The 14,086-nt window shown below is 37.7% G+C and overlaps 3 protein-coding genes across 20 annotated transcripts; 2 read left to right on the forward strand and 1 right to left on the reverse strand.

The window, feature by feature from the left end:
* The first annotated feature begins 808 nt into the window (after positions 1-808).
* Positions 809-2,073, forward strand: cox17 (cytochrome c oxidase copper chaperone COX17). The gene is made up of 4 exons (XM_079463765.1): positions 809-897; positions 1,294-1,431; positions 1,512-1,623; positions 1,882-2,073. Exons 2-3 carry the CDS (start codon positions 1,313-1,315, stop codon positions 1,594-1,596), a joined length of 204 nt encoding a protein of 67 aa, XP_079319891.1. The 5' UTR covers positions 809-897; positions 1,294-1,312; the 3' UTR covers positions 1,597-1,623; positions 1,882-2,073.
* A 1,655-nt stretch (positions 2,074-3,728) lies between these two features.
* Positions 3,729-8,489, forward strand: popdc2 (popeye domain cAMP effector 2). Of its 2 annotated transcripts, XM_079464419.1 has the most exons (5): positions 3,729-3,900; positions 4,008-4,527; positions 5,233-5,341; positions 5,501-6,046; positions 7,366-8,489. In XM_079464419.1, the coding sequence occupies exons 2-4, from the start codon at positions 4,034-4,036 to the stop codon at positions 5,999-6,001; spliced, it is 1,104 nt and encodes a 367-aa protein (XP_079320545.1). In that variant the 5' UTR covers positions 3,729-3,900; positions 4,008-4,033; the 3' UTR covers positions 6,002-6,046; positions 7,366-8,489. The 2 variants fall into 2 exon arrangements, with proteins under 2 accessions (XP_079320545.1, XP_079320546.1); XM_079464420.1 differs by having other exon boundaries at positions 3,729-4,527; positions 5,501-5,909.
* Positions 8,220-13,660, reverse strand: pla1a (phospholipase A1 member A). Of its 17 annotated transcripts, none has more exons than XM_079464411.1 (13): positions 13,630-13,660; positions 12,870-13,050; positions 12,594-12,652; positions 12,153-12,411; positions 11,884-12,061; positions 11,620-11,728; positions 11,105-11,206; positions 10,822-10,914; positions 10,529-10,714; positions 9,740-9,829; positions 9,438-9,546; positions 9,106-9,261; positions 8,482-8,992 (listed from the first exon to the last, which is right to left on the reverse strand). In XM_079464411.1, exons 2-13 carry the CDS (start codon positions 12,917-12,919, stop codon positions 8,911-8,913), a joined length of 1,473 nt encoding a protein of 490 aa, XP_079320537.1. In that variant the 5' UTR covers positions 12,920-13,050; positions 13,630-13,660; the 3' UTR covers positions 8,482-8,910. The 17 variants fall into 17 exon arrangements, with proteins under 17 accessions (XP_079320529.1, XP_079320543.1, XP_079320537.1 ...); XM_079464410.1 differs by having other exon boundaries at positions 12,594-12,655; XM_079464406.1 differs by having other exon boundaries at positions 12,578-12,655.
* Positions 13,661-14,086: the final 426 nt, after the last annotated feature.

The raw sequence follows: 14,086 nt of genomic DNA on the forward strand, positions 1-14,086 counted from the left end.
ATAAATAAAAAAATCGAAAGGTTCCTTTGAAATTCCAGAGGGAATAAAAAGCATACGTGAGCATAACTGGGCCGGTCTACAAATTGACGTCATTACTACACAGCTATTTTTGCTGGGCTTTAGCTTGCTGAACTCAGCAGAAAAAAAAACAGAGAAAGGGCACTATAAATATTTGGCAGCACAATATTTTCTAGTATGGGTTTATAGAGCAAAAAGCTAAGAATAATTCAAAAATAAGGAAGAGAGAGAGAGAGAGAGAGAGAGAGAGAGAGAGAGAGAGAGAGAGAGAGAGAGAGAGAGAGAGAGAGAGAGAGAGAGAGAGAGAGAGAGAGAGAGAGAGAGAGAGAGAGAGAGAGAGAGAGTAACATATTGGTATTTCCCTAGTGACTGCTTGTAACAGCAATTTAATGTAAAATATTATTTATTATTACACTACAACACAATGAAGGTAAAGTCCTAACTTACTGTATACTGAAATGCAGATATAATATATATACATTCATTTTTAGGGTTCCTGGGACACGTATTTAAAGTATTAGAAATATATTGCTCTACAGGTAAAAATGATAAAGATACTTAAACAGTAACGCATTGCCAAAGACCCTTTAACCGACCTTTATTTTGTACGGAGCTTTTATTCGTAGTGTTGCTTGATTTTTTTATGGGACTTTTTGTATTTAAATTGCTTTATATTTAGCTTCGGTCCTAAATTGGGAGTGAATGTAAATTAGTGTAAATGATCTAAAATGACCAGTATAAATTACTCAAACTTTGTGTTATGTTGTACGACCCGGAACTTCCGCCTTCGCGGGGTTATTATTTCATGTTTGGCAGCGGCAGCAGAAGGTTGTGTAAGGAAGGACACTTGTGAGCACGCCACATTCTGCGTTATACAAAGTGAGTGTAGATTTGCCTTTAAAATGTGTTTTATATAAAGTTAGCAGATTATTGGGTGTCGTAACGTTATACTAGATGTACCAGTACAACGAGCCATTACAAACTATTTTAGCGGAACAAAATTGACTTATGAAAGTGTTTTGAGCTAAATAAAGGTCATTATTGTTGATACCGGGCCACTAAATGCTGTTTTTTCCAAACTGAACATGACGTCAGTTAAACTTTAATAGATTTCTTGAAACATTTCAAGAGCAGTTAATAATTTAGCAGTTAATAATACAGGGCATGATGTAACATGGTAATATGGTTGCTAGTTTTGACACCCTGTTACTGGTTCCGGTGAATTATGGAAAGTTCAAGCTAATATATGACACATCACAACTATTCTTTTTTTAGAAAGCGCCTGCCAGTGGAAATGTCGAGCCTTTCAGCAGCCAGTGTTGAGACTGCACCAGCAATAGAAGGGACCGAGCAGAAGAAGCCTTTAAAACCATGCTGTGCTTGTCCTGAGACCAAGAAAGCAAGAGATGCCTGGTGAGGATTTAACTATTGCTGACTTCTCTTGTGGGTATTACACTTAAATGTATTCGTTAACATCACAATCTCTGTTGCAGCATAATTGAAAAAGGAGAAGAAAATTGCACAAGCCTCATCGAAGCTCACAAGGAATGCATGAGGGCGCTTGGTTTTAAGATATAACTCTATAATAATGTGATCGAGTGAATGGTAAGTTTATCTTTAGTGTCTAATAGGGCTTTTGACAATGGCCAAGACCTACATATTAAGATAGTGCCGTCTGTTATGATATAAAGTATACCTAATCACATTCTTCTATTTTACCAAATTATGGCCTCAGCAGCTTCAGTATTGGTATTTTCACATAACTGTCCACTTTTCTTTAAATAGAAAGTAAAAAAATAAACAATATTTTTAATATTTACAAGTCGCTTCAAATATGCTTAGTAATCGTTTTTCTTTTTGCAGTTTGTGTCTGGCTGTGTGAGTTGGGACCTTGTGATCTTTATTTTTATTTATACTTTTACACTGTGTAAGGCACATGCAGCGCCGAAAGTGCTGAAATACGTCTCAGAGGAAAATATGGTCTTACTTTCGTATCTTTTTTCCAAATGTGATTGTTACATAACCTTAAGATGAATAAAGATCCTATGCAAGATATATGAAGTTGTTGTCTACTTTTGTAAATTTACCGTCCATTTGTAAACAAATAGATTCTCTGTGAAAAAAGGCTGGCTTTTTGTTTTTGTGTCACTGGCTTAACTGTAGGAGCATGGCGCTAGCAACGTCAAGGTCGTAGGGGACGGACGCGCATACCTCTGAAATGTATACCTGTAATTTGCTTGGGATAATGACGTCTGCAGAGTGCATGTTTTAGAGTAGAACATAATAAACTGGTTGAAATATTAATTTACATTTAAGCATTTGGCACACGCTTTTACCCGAAGTGACTTGCATTGCATTGTACACAACATCTGTTTCTAAGTATGTGCAATACCTGGGCTCGAACCCATGACCTTGGCATTGCTAGTGCCATGCTCTAACCACAGAGCTACAGGAAAGCCATCTTTTATTAACTTATTAAATGATTAATGTTGCATTAGGTAGCATCTTTATAAACAAGCGTTTCCATGTAAACTAATTCATTTGTAAGGTTATAGTGTAATCCGTGTTTCACTTTCAGCTTTCTACTCTTTGTGGAATTCTCCACCAGCGTTTGGCTGGTGACAGCTGCACTTAACTATGCACGCAGGCCTAAAATAGACCTGCTGCACCCAGCACACTCCAATCTGAGATGTACCCCCAGGAGTGCTTTCTTTCTGCATGTACACCTGGTGTGCGCCGAGCAAATGCAGCTTAACTTGTACGCGTGTTCAGTTATTGATCTTCTAGCCCATAACAGTTACAGGAATAACTTGCTTATCAAGCACAAAAAGTGGTGTGTTTATACAGCCATTTTTAAAGCAGTCTAGAACTATAAGAGTAAGCTCAACTAAATGCTAATTCAAAGTCATGTTGAACACAACATCTTGCTTGTTATTATCCAATTATAATTATAACAATCTTGCTTGATTTTTATGCACATATGCAAAAGATAAAAGAAAGAGCCGTTATCTCTTTCTAACTATCTCACATACACAAACGCACTCGCACGCTCAAGCCTTGTATGGATGTGGTTGGAAGTGTAACCACTACTTCCCTATCTTGCTCATAACTGGGGGTGTGATTTCAGTTTTCTTAAAATGTTGGGAAAGTGTATACAGGCATGTGAGAACAGTTTCTACAGTCTGAACGAACCATGCCACAATATAATTGAATTCCACATAAATAATGTAATCATTATATAATGTACAGTCTGTCCTGCTCTCCATTGTTAAGCAGCAGAATGGTGCAGCACATAACCAACCAACGGTGGCAGAGCCAAGTTATGTGAAACTACAAACAGGAATGTTCAGGCGGGGTGGTAAACAGTGCTACATGACCCCTCTGTCAGATTCTTGAAATATGCCCCCCATAGCCTAAGACCCACCTACTCTTACTTTAAAAGAGCCTGAGTCCAGTTTAGCGTTTATTTGGGGGAAATTGTAGGTGGTGATATCAGGCAGAGGTTTCATGGACACTGAACATAAATGAAAGCTTCTTTTAGTGTCACTTGTTATCGTTATCACTCAACCTCGCCATGATTGTGTTATGTTAAGGAGTGGGTCTGTTCTCTGTCTGTCGCTCTTTCCTCCTTGGGTTTCAATTCCAAACATGGTTATCCTTCTCAGGGTCTGTCCCCCCGCCTGTCCCGCTCCGTGTTTCCAGCAGTTTTCAGTCCAGTGTGGAAGAGGGAACAGAACAGAGGGAAAGAAGACAGAGGCCGATATTGTGTGTGAATTGAATGTCAAGGAATGGATTTATGAAACAGCCTCTATTCCAACTGTTTTTAACCAAACAGTAAGACTTCTGCTGGCTGAGGGAACACCTTTTTAATATCTGCCGGTGGTTTGTACCTATTAACCCTTCTTTTTAACTCTGCACTTACCAACCTCTATTTTCTACAGTTCAAAAGTTTTATCTCAGACACTTTTTTTTACATGTTTTTAATTTAGTGTTTGGAGATAGCAAAGACAGAACCATGAATAGTGCCGACTCCGTATTGGACAATTTAATATTCAATCACACACTCTGTGATGGATGGACCAACAATACTGAAGGTGCCATTTACCATCTGGGCAACACCGTCCTTTTTCTGGGCTATATGGGTGGCAGCAGTGCGTATGGGGCTCTGTACATCTTCAGTTTCTTGATTCCTGCCTTCCTGTGTCTGGCGCTGTGGGGCTGGCTGACAATGTGTGGTCTGGACGTTTTCATCTGGAACCTGCTGCTGATGCTGCAGTGTTTAGCCCAGGTGTGTCATCTGATTTTTCGGCTGATGCAGGATGGTTTGTCCAGCGAGGAGCTTTCTGCGCTTTACACGGCAGTGTTTCTGCCACTGGAAGTACCTGTCCAGGTGTTTAAAGAGATCGCCACAGCCAGTGAGAACAAAGTGCTCTCTCTAGAGGCCGAAGAAACATATGCCGTGGAGGGGAAGACGCCTATTGATCAGTTATCTTTCCTGCTTTCAGGCAGGTGAGTTTGATTCAGGTGTTGAGGCCCATCTTTGTTTCATTTAATAAACACACAGAGCTTTAAGGGATTTGTTTGATAAATTCAGATTTCTTTAGCTCTTTTGAATAGTTTATTAATAGTTAATTAATAGTTTACATTCAAAATGAAAATTCTGTCATTATTAACCTATATGACTTCCTTCTGCAGAACACAATAGAATATATTTGACAGAAAACCGTTGGTCCCCACTGACTTTTCTTTTGTGTCCATAAAATAGACATCAATGGGGACAAACGATTTTTGGTTACCAACACCTTCAAAATATCTTCTTTTGTGTTTTCCAGAAGAAAGAAAATCACACAGGTTTAAAATGACAATAGGGAAAGTAAATGATGACAGAATTTTCATTTTGAAGGCGAACTATTCTTTTAATATTAAGACATTATTCTTAGCCTAATAGCGTAACTTGCATTTTGTTTATCCTAAACTTGATATCAAAGGGATACTTTAACCAACATTAAATATTTTGTCATAATTTACTCACTCACGTCCAAACCTGTATGAGCTTCTGTATTCTTCAAAACTCAAATGAAATATTAAAAAAAATTTGGTAACCAAACAAAGTGTGACCCCTTCGAAAGACATACAGGTTTTGAACAATATGAGGGTGAATAAATGACGACAGAATTTGTATTTTCGGGTGAAGAAAATGAATTGTTTTTACAGGATTAGAGTGTCCTTAGAAGGCCAGTTTCTCCATTATATCTTCCCTCATCAGTTTCTTGACTCTCCAGAATGGGAGTCTCTAAGACCAACAGAGGAAGGGAACTTCCAGGTAAGACAAATATTTTTGTTATAAAGACCTTTAATGGTCCCTCTAAAATACCCTTTTTCTATTAACCAATGTGATGTTTATACAGTTTTTTTTAAATGAAATAGAAATTTTACATGCCCTGGAACTCCCCTTCTGACCCTTGACCTTCTCTGACCTCAGGTGACACTAACCGCAGAGACGGACTGCCGATTCATCTCTTGGCGACGACGTCGGCTTTACCTTCTGCTGTCCAAGGATCGTTACATTGCCCGACTCTTCTCTGTGATGCTTGGAAGTGACATTGCTGACAAACTCTACTCGCTCAATGACAAACTGTTTGCCAAGAGCGGCGTACGCCTCGATATTCGTCTGCCCAGTCTCTACCATGTTCTTGCTCCCTCCCCACCGGGCAGTGATTGTGGCAGTGCAAGCTCACCTCCCAGGGGAAGCCAAGAAGATTCTACAGTTGTGAATGTTGATCCAGCACCTTCCAACCAACCCTCAGATGGAAGAACATCTAAGCCGGACCAGGGAAAGGCCTCTGCGTCCAAACCTCCACTCCAGCTCAAAGACACAGAAATGCCCTCCGGTGAGGACTCAACCAGCTTGATTCTGGAGGACTTTGCCGATATGACAGGCTCTTTAATGGACTATGGGAGTGAGAGGGAATATTTGAAGTAAAGATTGGGGTGTTGAAGCTAACACACTGGGCCACTTAAGTCACATGTAAGTACACAAGTAAAGAATGAGGGGTGGGAGGGGCTGGTTTGAGGCGGGCCTGTTATGCATGAAGAGGCACAAATGCACTAATAGATACAAATACTAATGAATACTGTGCATGCAATGTTTTTTTCTGGGTTTGTTTTGACCTGGATAATATTTAAAGGGCCAGTTCACCGTAAAATAAACATTCTGTAATTATTTACTCACCCTAAGTTGTTTGAAATCTGTATAAACGTCTTTGTTCTGATGAACACAGAGAAAGATATTTGGAAGAATGCTTGTAACCAAACAGTTCTTGGCCAACATTGACTACCATCGTAGGACAATTACAATGTTAGTTCAAAGTGCCTGAGAACTGTTCAATTTCCTAAATTCTTCAAAATATCTTCTTTTGTGTACAACAGAACAAAGGCATTTATAAGACAATTTTTCCTACTACAGTAGTCAATGGTGGCCAAGAACTTATTCTTCCAAATATCTTTCTCTGTGTTAATCAGAACAAAGAAATGTAAACAAATTTGGAGAAAATTGTGGGTGAGTAAATGAAGACAGATTAATTTTTTTTGGGTGAAGTGTCCCTTTAAAGCCTTATTGGCTGCAGGGAACGAATAAGTCAATATATTGAAAAAGAAAACAGTTGTATAGAACAGTTTGAGAGTACAGAAATGAACATTCTTTACATGTTTATTTGTGTATGTTATGTTGCTTAGCTAGAGTGTCTCCTTAGACTACATAAAATATATCTGACAAGTCGTCCTTATGGGGATATCCTCAAACATGAAGACATTAATGAAGTCTTTCATAATCATAATTAGTTTGATCAAAATAACATCGTTGTTTAGAGTGTAGGAAGGCTTTTTTGGGTGAGAGATAAGGTTTATTTAGCCCATAGCAGTGAAGTTATATTAAGTGTTTGTAGTAGATCTTTCTACGTTAAGAGAAGGGTGATATTATTTTACTACATTACTTGTGTCAGTGGCTGGGTAAAATACTAGACGGGCTTGGAACATGAAACCTGCCAGCTGTTTATCCAGCAATCCTCCATCTCTAAATACTTGGCTTTACTGGCTAAGGACAGATTGCATTTCACAGGGTGTTGGATAGAGGGGCAGCTGTGAGAGAAGGACTGGTGATATGACCTTCACTCACTCATGAACAATATGGATCATGTCCAGAAATACAACCTGAAGTATAGAAAAGAATCCAAAAGGTCAAAATATGTTCATGACTGTACACATATTTCACTATTTCATCCTGGAATGTTTTAGAGTGTTTTATTTAAACAAGTATTCATTATGTCTATTTTTCCATAAATCTAACAGAGAATGATATTCCTGGAGGTTTTCCGCTCCGAGTCCAAAGAAGATGTGCTCCACTGGCCCCTACTGACACCCCTAAACTGTAGGAAAGGTTTCAGCGATGCATCATGGGCAGTAGTGAAATCTGGAATCTCATCCCTATCAAAGCTTTACTTTCTGTGCTGTTACCATCTACAATAATGCACAGTGAAGGATTCCTCTATACTGTATTATAAGGACAGTTACAAGACAAAATGTTCACAAACCTTCATCAAACCTCTCAAAAACAGACTTACCAGACAAACATGATTCCACAATGTTGTGATTTCAGGATGAGTGTTTTATATTTATTTGTGTAGGCATGTGTATAGTTCAATCTGTTTGGAACACTTAAAGCAATAACTTTATAAAGCACGAAGGAGGATTTTGTTTGTGTACAACACACAAAGGCCCGGTTTCACAGACAGAGCTTAGCTGAAGCCAGGACTAGCCCTTAGTTAAACTGGGATATTTAGTTGATTTTGTAAAAATGTCATATTTTAGGGCAAGTTATTTTCAGATAAGACCGCTCAAACATTAATTTTAGTCTGGGACTAGCCTTAAACTTTGTGGGGCAGTTTCCCGGACAGGGTTTAAGGCTAGTCCCAGACTAACTGTAATGTTAGAGGTGTCTTTAAGGAAAATAATTTACACTGGCATATCTTAAAATATATCAGTGCGATTGTTTTGTCTCAAGATGCACACCAGTGATGTTTTTTGTAAAGTATGTTTTTAAACAAAACTTAAATATAATAATTTAACTAAGGCCTAGTCCTGGTTTAAACTAATCCTTGTTCGGGAAATCGGCCCTTAATGTGAAACCAGGCAAAGCAAAGTTTAAACAAGTTTAGCAGGTTAATAGACAAGTAATTTGTTTTATACAAAATGGTTAATAGAATACAAACAATAATATAAAAGGTGTAATGGTACAGCATCATGCACTGATAACTGAAAATATGGGACTGTATACTGATCACATTATGATAATTATGTATTTTCATGGGGCCAACTGTTTATTAAGATTGAGGTAAAAATGACTTGACATTTCTCCAAAGCTGCCTTTATTAGCATTTTCTTCTCATTGTCAGTAAGAAACAGATTCAGGTTTTTTTAAATAATTTATTTGGTACAGTTCAGAAAATCTCACGAAAATGCAGAAATGTTACTCAAAAACCTTTAATTATGAATACAGTATATTAGAGAACATATATAATTTTCTAAATGAACCCCTTTTCTGTAATTCATTGCTGCCTATCCAATCTAAAAGTACTAAAAGTAAAAATATGCATTCAATTTCTCTCTGCTTATATTCTACTCTTACACTTACTGGAACTGCACAAGAGAAGTTTATTTACATACAGAACTGTTAAGGCTAAACTGTGCCACTTCATGAAAACACAATAAATAAGTCTTCAACAGAGTACTACCTCAGTTCTCTTGTATATTTTTGTGTCAGTGAGTTTCTCTAGGGTTTAGTGTGTTGGTTTTTAGTGAATGTGGTTCAGTCTCACAAATTAGCAGGCATTTAATTTAACAAACTTGAACCAAATCATGTGCCCACACAGCTCCTCTTCTGATGTTAATGTTTTTCACACACAATGAATCTATGCCTCTGCACAAGAAACACAACGGTAGTTAGCAAACGATACACAACCTCCACATCAGTGTGTAATAAATCTTCAAAAAGATTAAAGGGAATTATACAGATGCTAACTCTATTTTTACCTGGTTTGAGGGATTTCAGAGATGCATATATATTCAAAGTGAATATTGCCTTGTCTGTAGAATAGTCCTCCGATGTTTTTTAACTGCACAGAGTCAATTTTACACAATTGCTCTGGATGTGCAGTGACCTTTTTAAATTCTGTTTCATCTGCATCTCTGTAATAAATAAATATGCACAACTGTTTATGATTTCTTCAAACATTAATGACAATGTGGACACATCACCATATTTCCAGTTAACAAATATCCATACAATTTGTTTTGTCATTTAAAGCTTATTTTAATATCTTTAAAATGGGTCTTTATTATCTAGAAAATATTACAATACGCACAGTTTGAGTTTTATCTCGGTCTCAGGGAGTCCTGTGGATACCAGGGTGAGCTGAACCTCCGCAGTCTTATCTAACGGAGAAACCTTCAACTTCACAAGGATGTGATGTACTGGGGAACAGAGGGTCGGGAGTAACATCAGAAATGACGTTCTTAACATGAACACATAACACTGTATTGTTATCAAAATACTTGAACACTAGGTTTCTGTGGAAGTTTTCATCGAACCAAGTGCATATTCAAACGATTTTCAATTCATTTGTATGTGAAATTAATGAAAATATACACACAAAGAAATACACACCACAATATGGAGCGGTAGCAGACGTCAGAAGATAGACTTTCTCTTGATTTGGTAGTGGAGACACTGTTATCCCACTGTTCTTTAATAAGCCTGAAACACACACGCACACACAGATTTGTGACATACATTACTTGGGACAATATTAGCCTATCATTTCTTACATAATCAGCTTCAAGGGATATTTTTTCAACAGCTGGTAAACAAAGAAAAGTTCAAGGTTGGTTAAACATCAAAATCGCCAAGAACGTCATGGTCAAATTTATCCAAGATAAGATTAGTGTGTAAGATATGTGGTCGGCACGCAAACTCTTCACGACTACATTTTATACACGACTCATCACGGTGTGAGGAGCTGATTTTCTCATATCCTGCTCGGCGCGTATTTGCATGCTCAAAGTCCAATGTGACCGCGGTGTCAGTGTTAAAAGCAATAACAGTCATTTGACTACAACTTTAACCTAGTAATAAGAAATCTGAAAAAATGTCAAAAAAAGTATTTTCACTAGATGGTTTCATTGGTCGCACCCTCAAAGCCCGAAGTTAACTTCCGGTCGGTGTTTGGTAATAATCCACAGTCTATGGTTATAATATGACAATTTATTTTATATTAATATGATTCTTTATTATATATCAATTGTATTAAATTGAATTAAAACTACTCTACAGTTACTGATGAAGGTCTACCGGAAGTTAAGTTGGGCCACATAATGTTTGTTGTTGCTAGCAAACCGTCTATATGTATTCATATGTATGAATTAAGCTTTGTGTTTACTGTTAACCTATGATTACCTATTTGTGGGCATGTGCCATTGAAGGGGCCATCGCATCTGAAACACTTTCCTGCCAGGAATTCTTCATAACTGGAGCAGGGGAAGCCAGTGAGCCGACAGGAGCCATTCAGTGAACTCATGTAGACGTGCAGCGCCCTCATGTGGTCACATATGACATAACCATACACTGGAAAGTAGATGAAAACTGACAACACAGGTAGCATAAAGCTTGACCAATGTGAATTTCATACCGTGAGGTTTTTTTTGTAAAGCTGAATTGTTTTATTAGTGTTTGTTATTTCACCCACTCACTCGAAGCAAATCTTGAACGTGCACACCCTTCTTGGTCCATGCCACCATTTAAGAAGAAGTCCACATGCCCGACAGGAATGGATATACCAAAGTCTAGTAAACAGTTATTTATAAAGTTTTGTTATGACAATGAAAATAAAAGCAGTGGCACACTTGAACTTGATGGCCAGTGTCAATAAATGTGGTCCATAAGCACTATACTGTACATTCGATAACATTAGACTGTATCTAAATAAATCAGAAGACCTGCTTATGCTCTCCATTTTAGCTGATTCATTCTTACAGTCAGAGTCTGTGTGGATGGCCTCAACAAACAAAGCATCAGATGAATCCAGACGGTCATACGGATCAGCTTTCTTGAACATTGGGCCCGCTGGATCTAGGCCTAGAGAGAAAGAACCCCAAAACTCAGATATATAATCTGTAAACTATGCATTTTTATCAGTCTCAATTTAACAGGATTAAACAAATTAATGATTGTGTTTAAACAACATCTTCATTGAAACAGAATTGCACCCCGATTTGTCAAAAAGGTCTTGTTTTCAAAGCTGTGTGTGACTGAACAATTCGTCATTGTTTATTTAGAGAGCTCTCTCTCTGTCTCTGCTTTTGTCTAAAAGCCTCATTTGGTGTGTTTTAGTTTCGCTAAAGTCTAACATCTCTTCTCTCATCAGGCCAAAATTAACTCTGGGGCTTTTTCCAGACATGTTTATTATCTTTTTATATTTATATATAATTAATCTGATTATTTGTGTATTTGTATTTCCAATACGTTTCAGAATTATTTTCATATATTACCTGTGATTCGACCCAGCTTGCCTTCAAACAGGGTCCCCACAAATCCAGACACATGTGCTCCAAGGCTCACACCAATGAAATGAAAAGACTCCAGCGTGCTTCCATACTTCTGAAATATTATGCATATTATATTGCATTTCTGTCAGTAGATCCTCCACAATACCTTTAAGAAACACGTTTTTTTTCATAAAGGGACTGTCAGGGGTTCTTAAGTATTAAGTATTATATCAGTTTGGATATAATAAAAGCAATCAGCATTCTTACTGTAAGCTGATTAATAAGAACGGATATCTGCACTGCCACCTCCTTGTAGTTCTCTACCACCAGGTTATAAGCGAATGATGCTCCGTAGACCCAGTCCACCACCAGAACATTCACATCCTCCTCCCGCAGCAGCGCCTGGGCTAAACCACTTACCCAAGAGGGCTTACTGCCCAGGGCCCTGAAAGAGGCGAAGAGTAAATTAAATCTGTGTTAAATGAATAAATCATTTCTTTCCTCAAACAAAATAAGGATATGACATAACAGTTTACCTGTATCCATGAACGATGACTTTAGTGGGGATTGATGAATTGAAGTATGCGGTATGTTTCTGTGTATGGTTGAGGCAGTCCTGTGAGAAGAGACTGGCACAGTTTGCATTCTGTCGTGTAAGCAGAAGGTATTGAACATGGAGCTTGGTGCCTTGACTGTATTCCAGCCAAGTGGTGTTGTTGAAATCAGCACACTTGTTACGAGATGTTTCTTCACCCTCTGCAATATTATAAGCTGCGTGGGAGATCATGGGTATGCCTGCAAGTAGTACAGCAATATCATTATAATCTTGTTTTATTAAACTTATTATATTAAATGATAAAATAAGGTTTGGTATACAGTGTCTGATGTCGTCTGTATTTTAAAGAGAAGATTCAATTTCTTTATTGAAGGTTAAATGATTGCTTATTAAAATAAAATGCACTTATGTATTTTGTTGCCTGTTGTTGTAATTGCTTCCAATGTTTCCTCATCTGTAAGTCGCTTTGGATAAGAGCGTCTGCTAAATGACTAAATGTAAATCGTTTGTATACGTCACATGTTTTTCTATAAGTATTACAAATAAACAACCCTGTATCAGACAATCAATCTCATATTTTAGTCTTACATATAAATATGTATTTAGATGTGAAATGTTTATATACAACCAGCACAACGTAGACATTACATATTCTTTTGGATCTACAGTATGTAATATTGCAGAGAAATGTACTTACCTACAGCAAAGGTGACACACATTGACAAATAAGCAAAAATCTTTATCCATTGCGAAGTCATTTCTTCTTCGGTTATATTTTAAAAAGCACTCAGAGGACTAAACAGTATTTGCTTGTTAGGTGTTCCTATATCTTTTGCATCGCTTGTTCTCGTTTAGCTTCCGTAGTGGTACCAAGAAGCCTGAAATACATTTAATAGTCAGTCACAGCCTGTTACACAATGCCTGCTTCTGAGAAAATTGTTACAATATCCGATTAAGTGAGATAAAGGAGCTTTTGTCAAGCTTTTCCTTCCACTCCTGGTTTGATGTTATAACCCATGTCAGCATGTACTGTAGATGTTAATTCCAAGCCCCCATCGGATCATGCAGAGGTAAATAACAACTGTAGCTAGTGGCGACTCTAAGCCTTGACTATTGAACAACAATTGATCTATGTTCCCCTGGCATGCGGCTGCCTGTAGACCTATGACGTCACAGAGATGAAATGTTTGTCCAGAGGCTGGACTCTAGCACATTCTAGAACAGATTCTAAATCCAAAATAGGAAGTGGAACAGAAAATAAAATTAACATAAAGATTTTGTCTTCTGTTTACAGACCTTGTTATCATGGTCAACAGCTTTTAACGCCGCCCCTCTCAAATAACGTCATACCCAAAGAGTGCGCAAACTCCCAAGTGCAAAGAGCGCAAAAGCGCCGCAGCCGTTGTTTTTACACGCGACGCGTGACCGTTTCCACGACCAAACATTTAACTACTTACTTCGCGCAGGCTCCTTCACTATTTCAACCTCAGATTTCATCAAATCCCGCCTTCTTTTATTTGATGTATTAATGGTGGAGTGATTTTGATTGGACAGTAATCCTCGCATTTCTTCAACACTCAGACTGAAATTGACGAGTTCATTCAGAGTCCATTTAAATTCAACTTTATTGCATTTCGACACAGCAAGGTAAACAAAGTAATGTTGTACAACATTAATAATAGTTTAAATGATTATGTGTATTAAAATAATTAAATTGATACCAACTAATTATTAAAGTAAAGACCTCTACCCCTTACTGTAGGCCTACGCTTTTTATTAAACACCTGCAAGACTTTGTTCAAATATTTTCTTAATTTTGTTGAAAATAAATGCCTGTGACCTGAATGCGATGCGAAAATGTAGTTCCCCTAAAGGCGGATTCGATCTTATGTAAACGTTAGCTTCAGCACTACA

This window comes from Barbatula barbatula (assembly GCF_947034865.1).
Source record: "Barbatula barbatula genome assembly, chromosome: 9".
Classification (NCBI taxonomy): Eukaryota; Metazoa; Chordata; class Actinopteri; order Cypriniformes; family Nemacheilidae; genus Barbatula; species Barbatula barbatula.

Bases quoted from the DNA above. Each gene is read 5' to 3' on its own strand.
- pla1a (XM_079464406.1), bottom strand. From the start codon at position 12,930: ATGACTTCGCAATGGATAAAGATTTTTGCTTATTTGTCAATGTGTGTC. The intron at 12,656-12,869 runs GTAAGTACATTT...TTAGTCATTTAG, and splicing joins GTGTGTCACCTTTGCTGTAG to CAGACGCTCTTATCCAAAGC. The intron at 11,207-11,619 runs GTAATATATGAA...CTTTCTCTCTAG, and splicing joins CAAGCTGGGTCGAATCACAG to GCCTAGATCCAGCGGGCCCA.
- cox17 (XM_079463765.1), top strand. From the start codon at position 1,313: ATGTCGAGCCTTTCAGCAGCCAGTGTTGAGACTGCACCAGCAATAGAA. The intron at 1,432-1,511 runs GTGAGGATTTAA...TCTCTGTTGCAG, and splicing joins AAGAAAGCAAGAGATGCCTG to CATAATTGAAAAAGGAGAAG.
- popdc2 (XM_079464419.1), top strand. From the start codon at position 4,034: ATGAATAGTGCCGACTCCGTATTGGACAATTTAATATTCAATCACACA. The intron at 4,528-5,232 runs GTGAGTTTGATT...TTGTTTTTACAG, and splicing joins TCTTTCCTGCTTTCAGGCAG to GATTAGAGTGTCCTTAGAAG. The intron at 5,342-5,500 runs GTAAGACAAATA...CTCTGACCTCAG, and splicing joins CAGAGGAAGGGAACTTCCAG to GTGACACTAACCGCAGAGAC.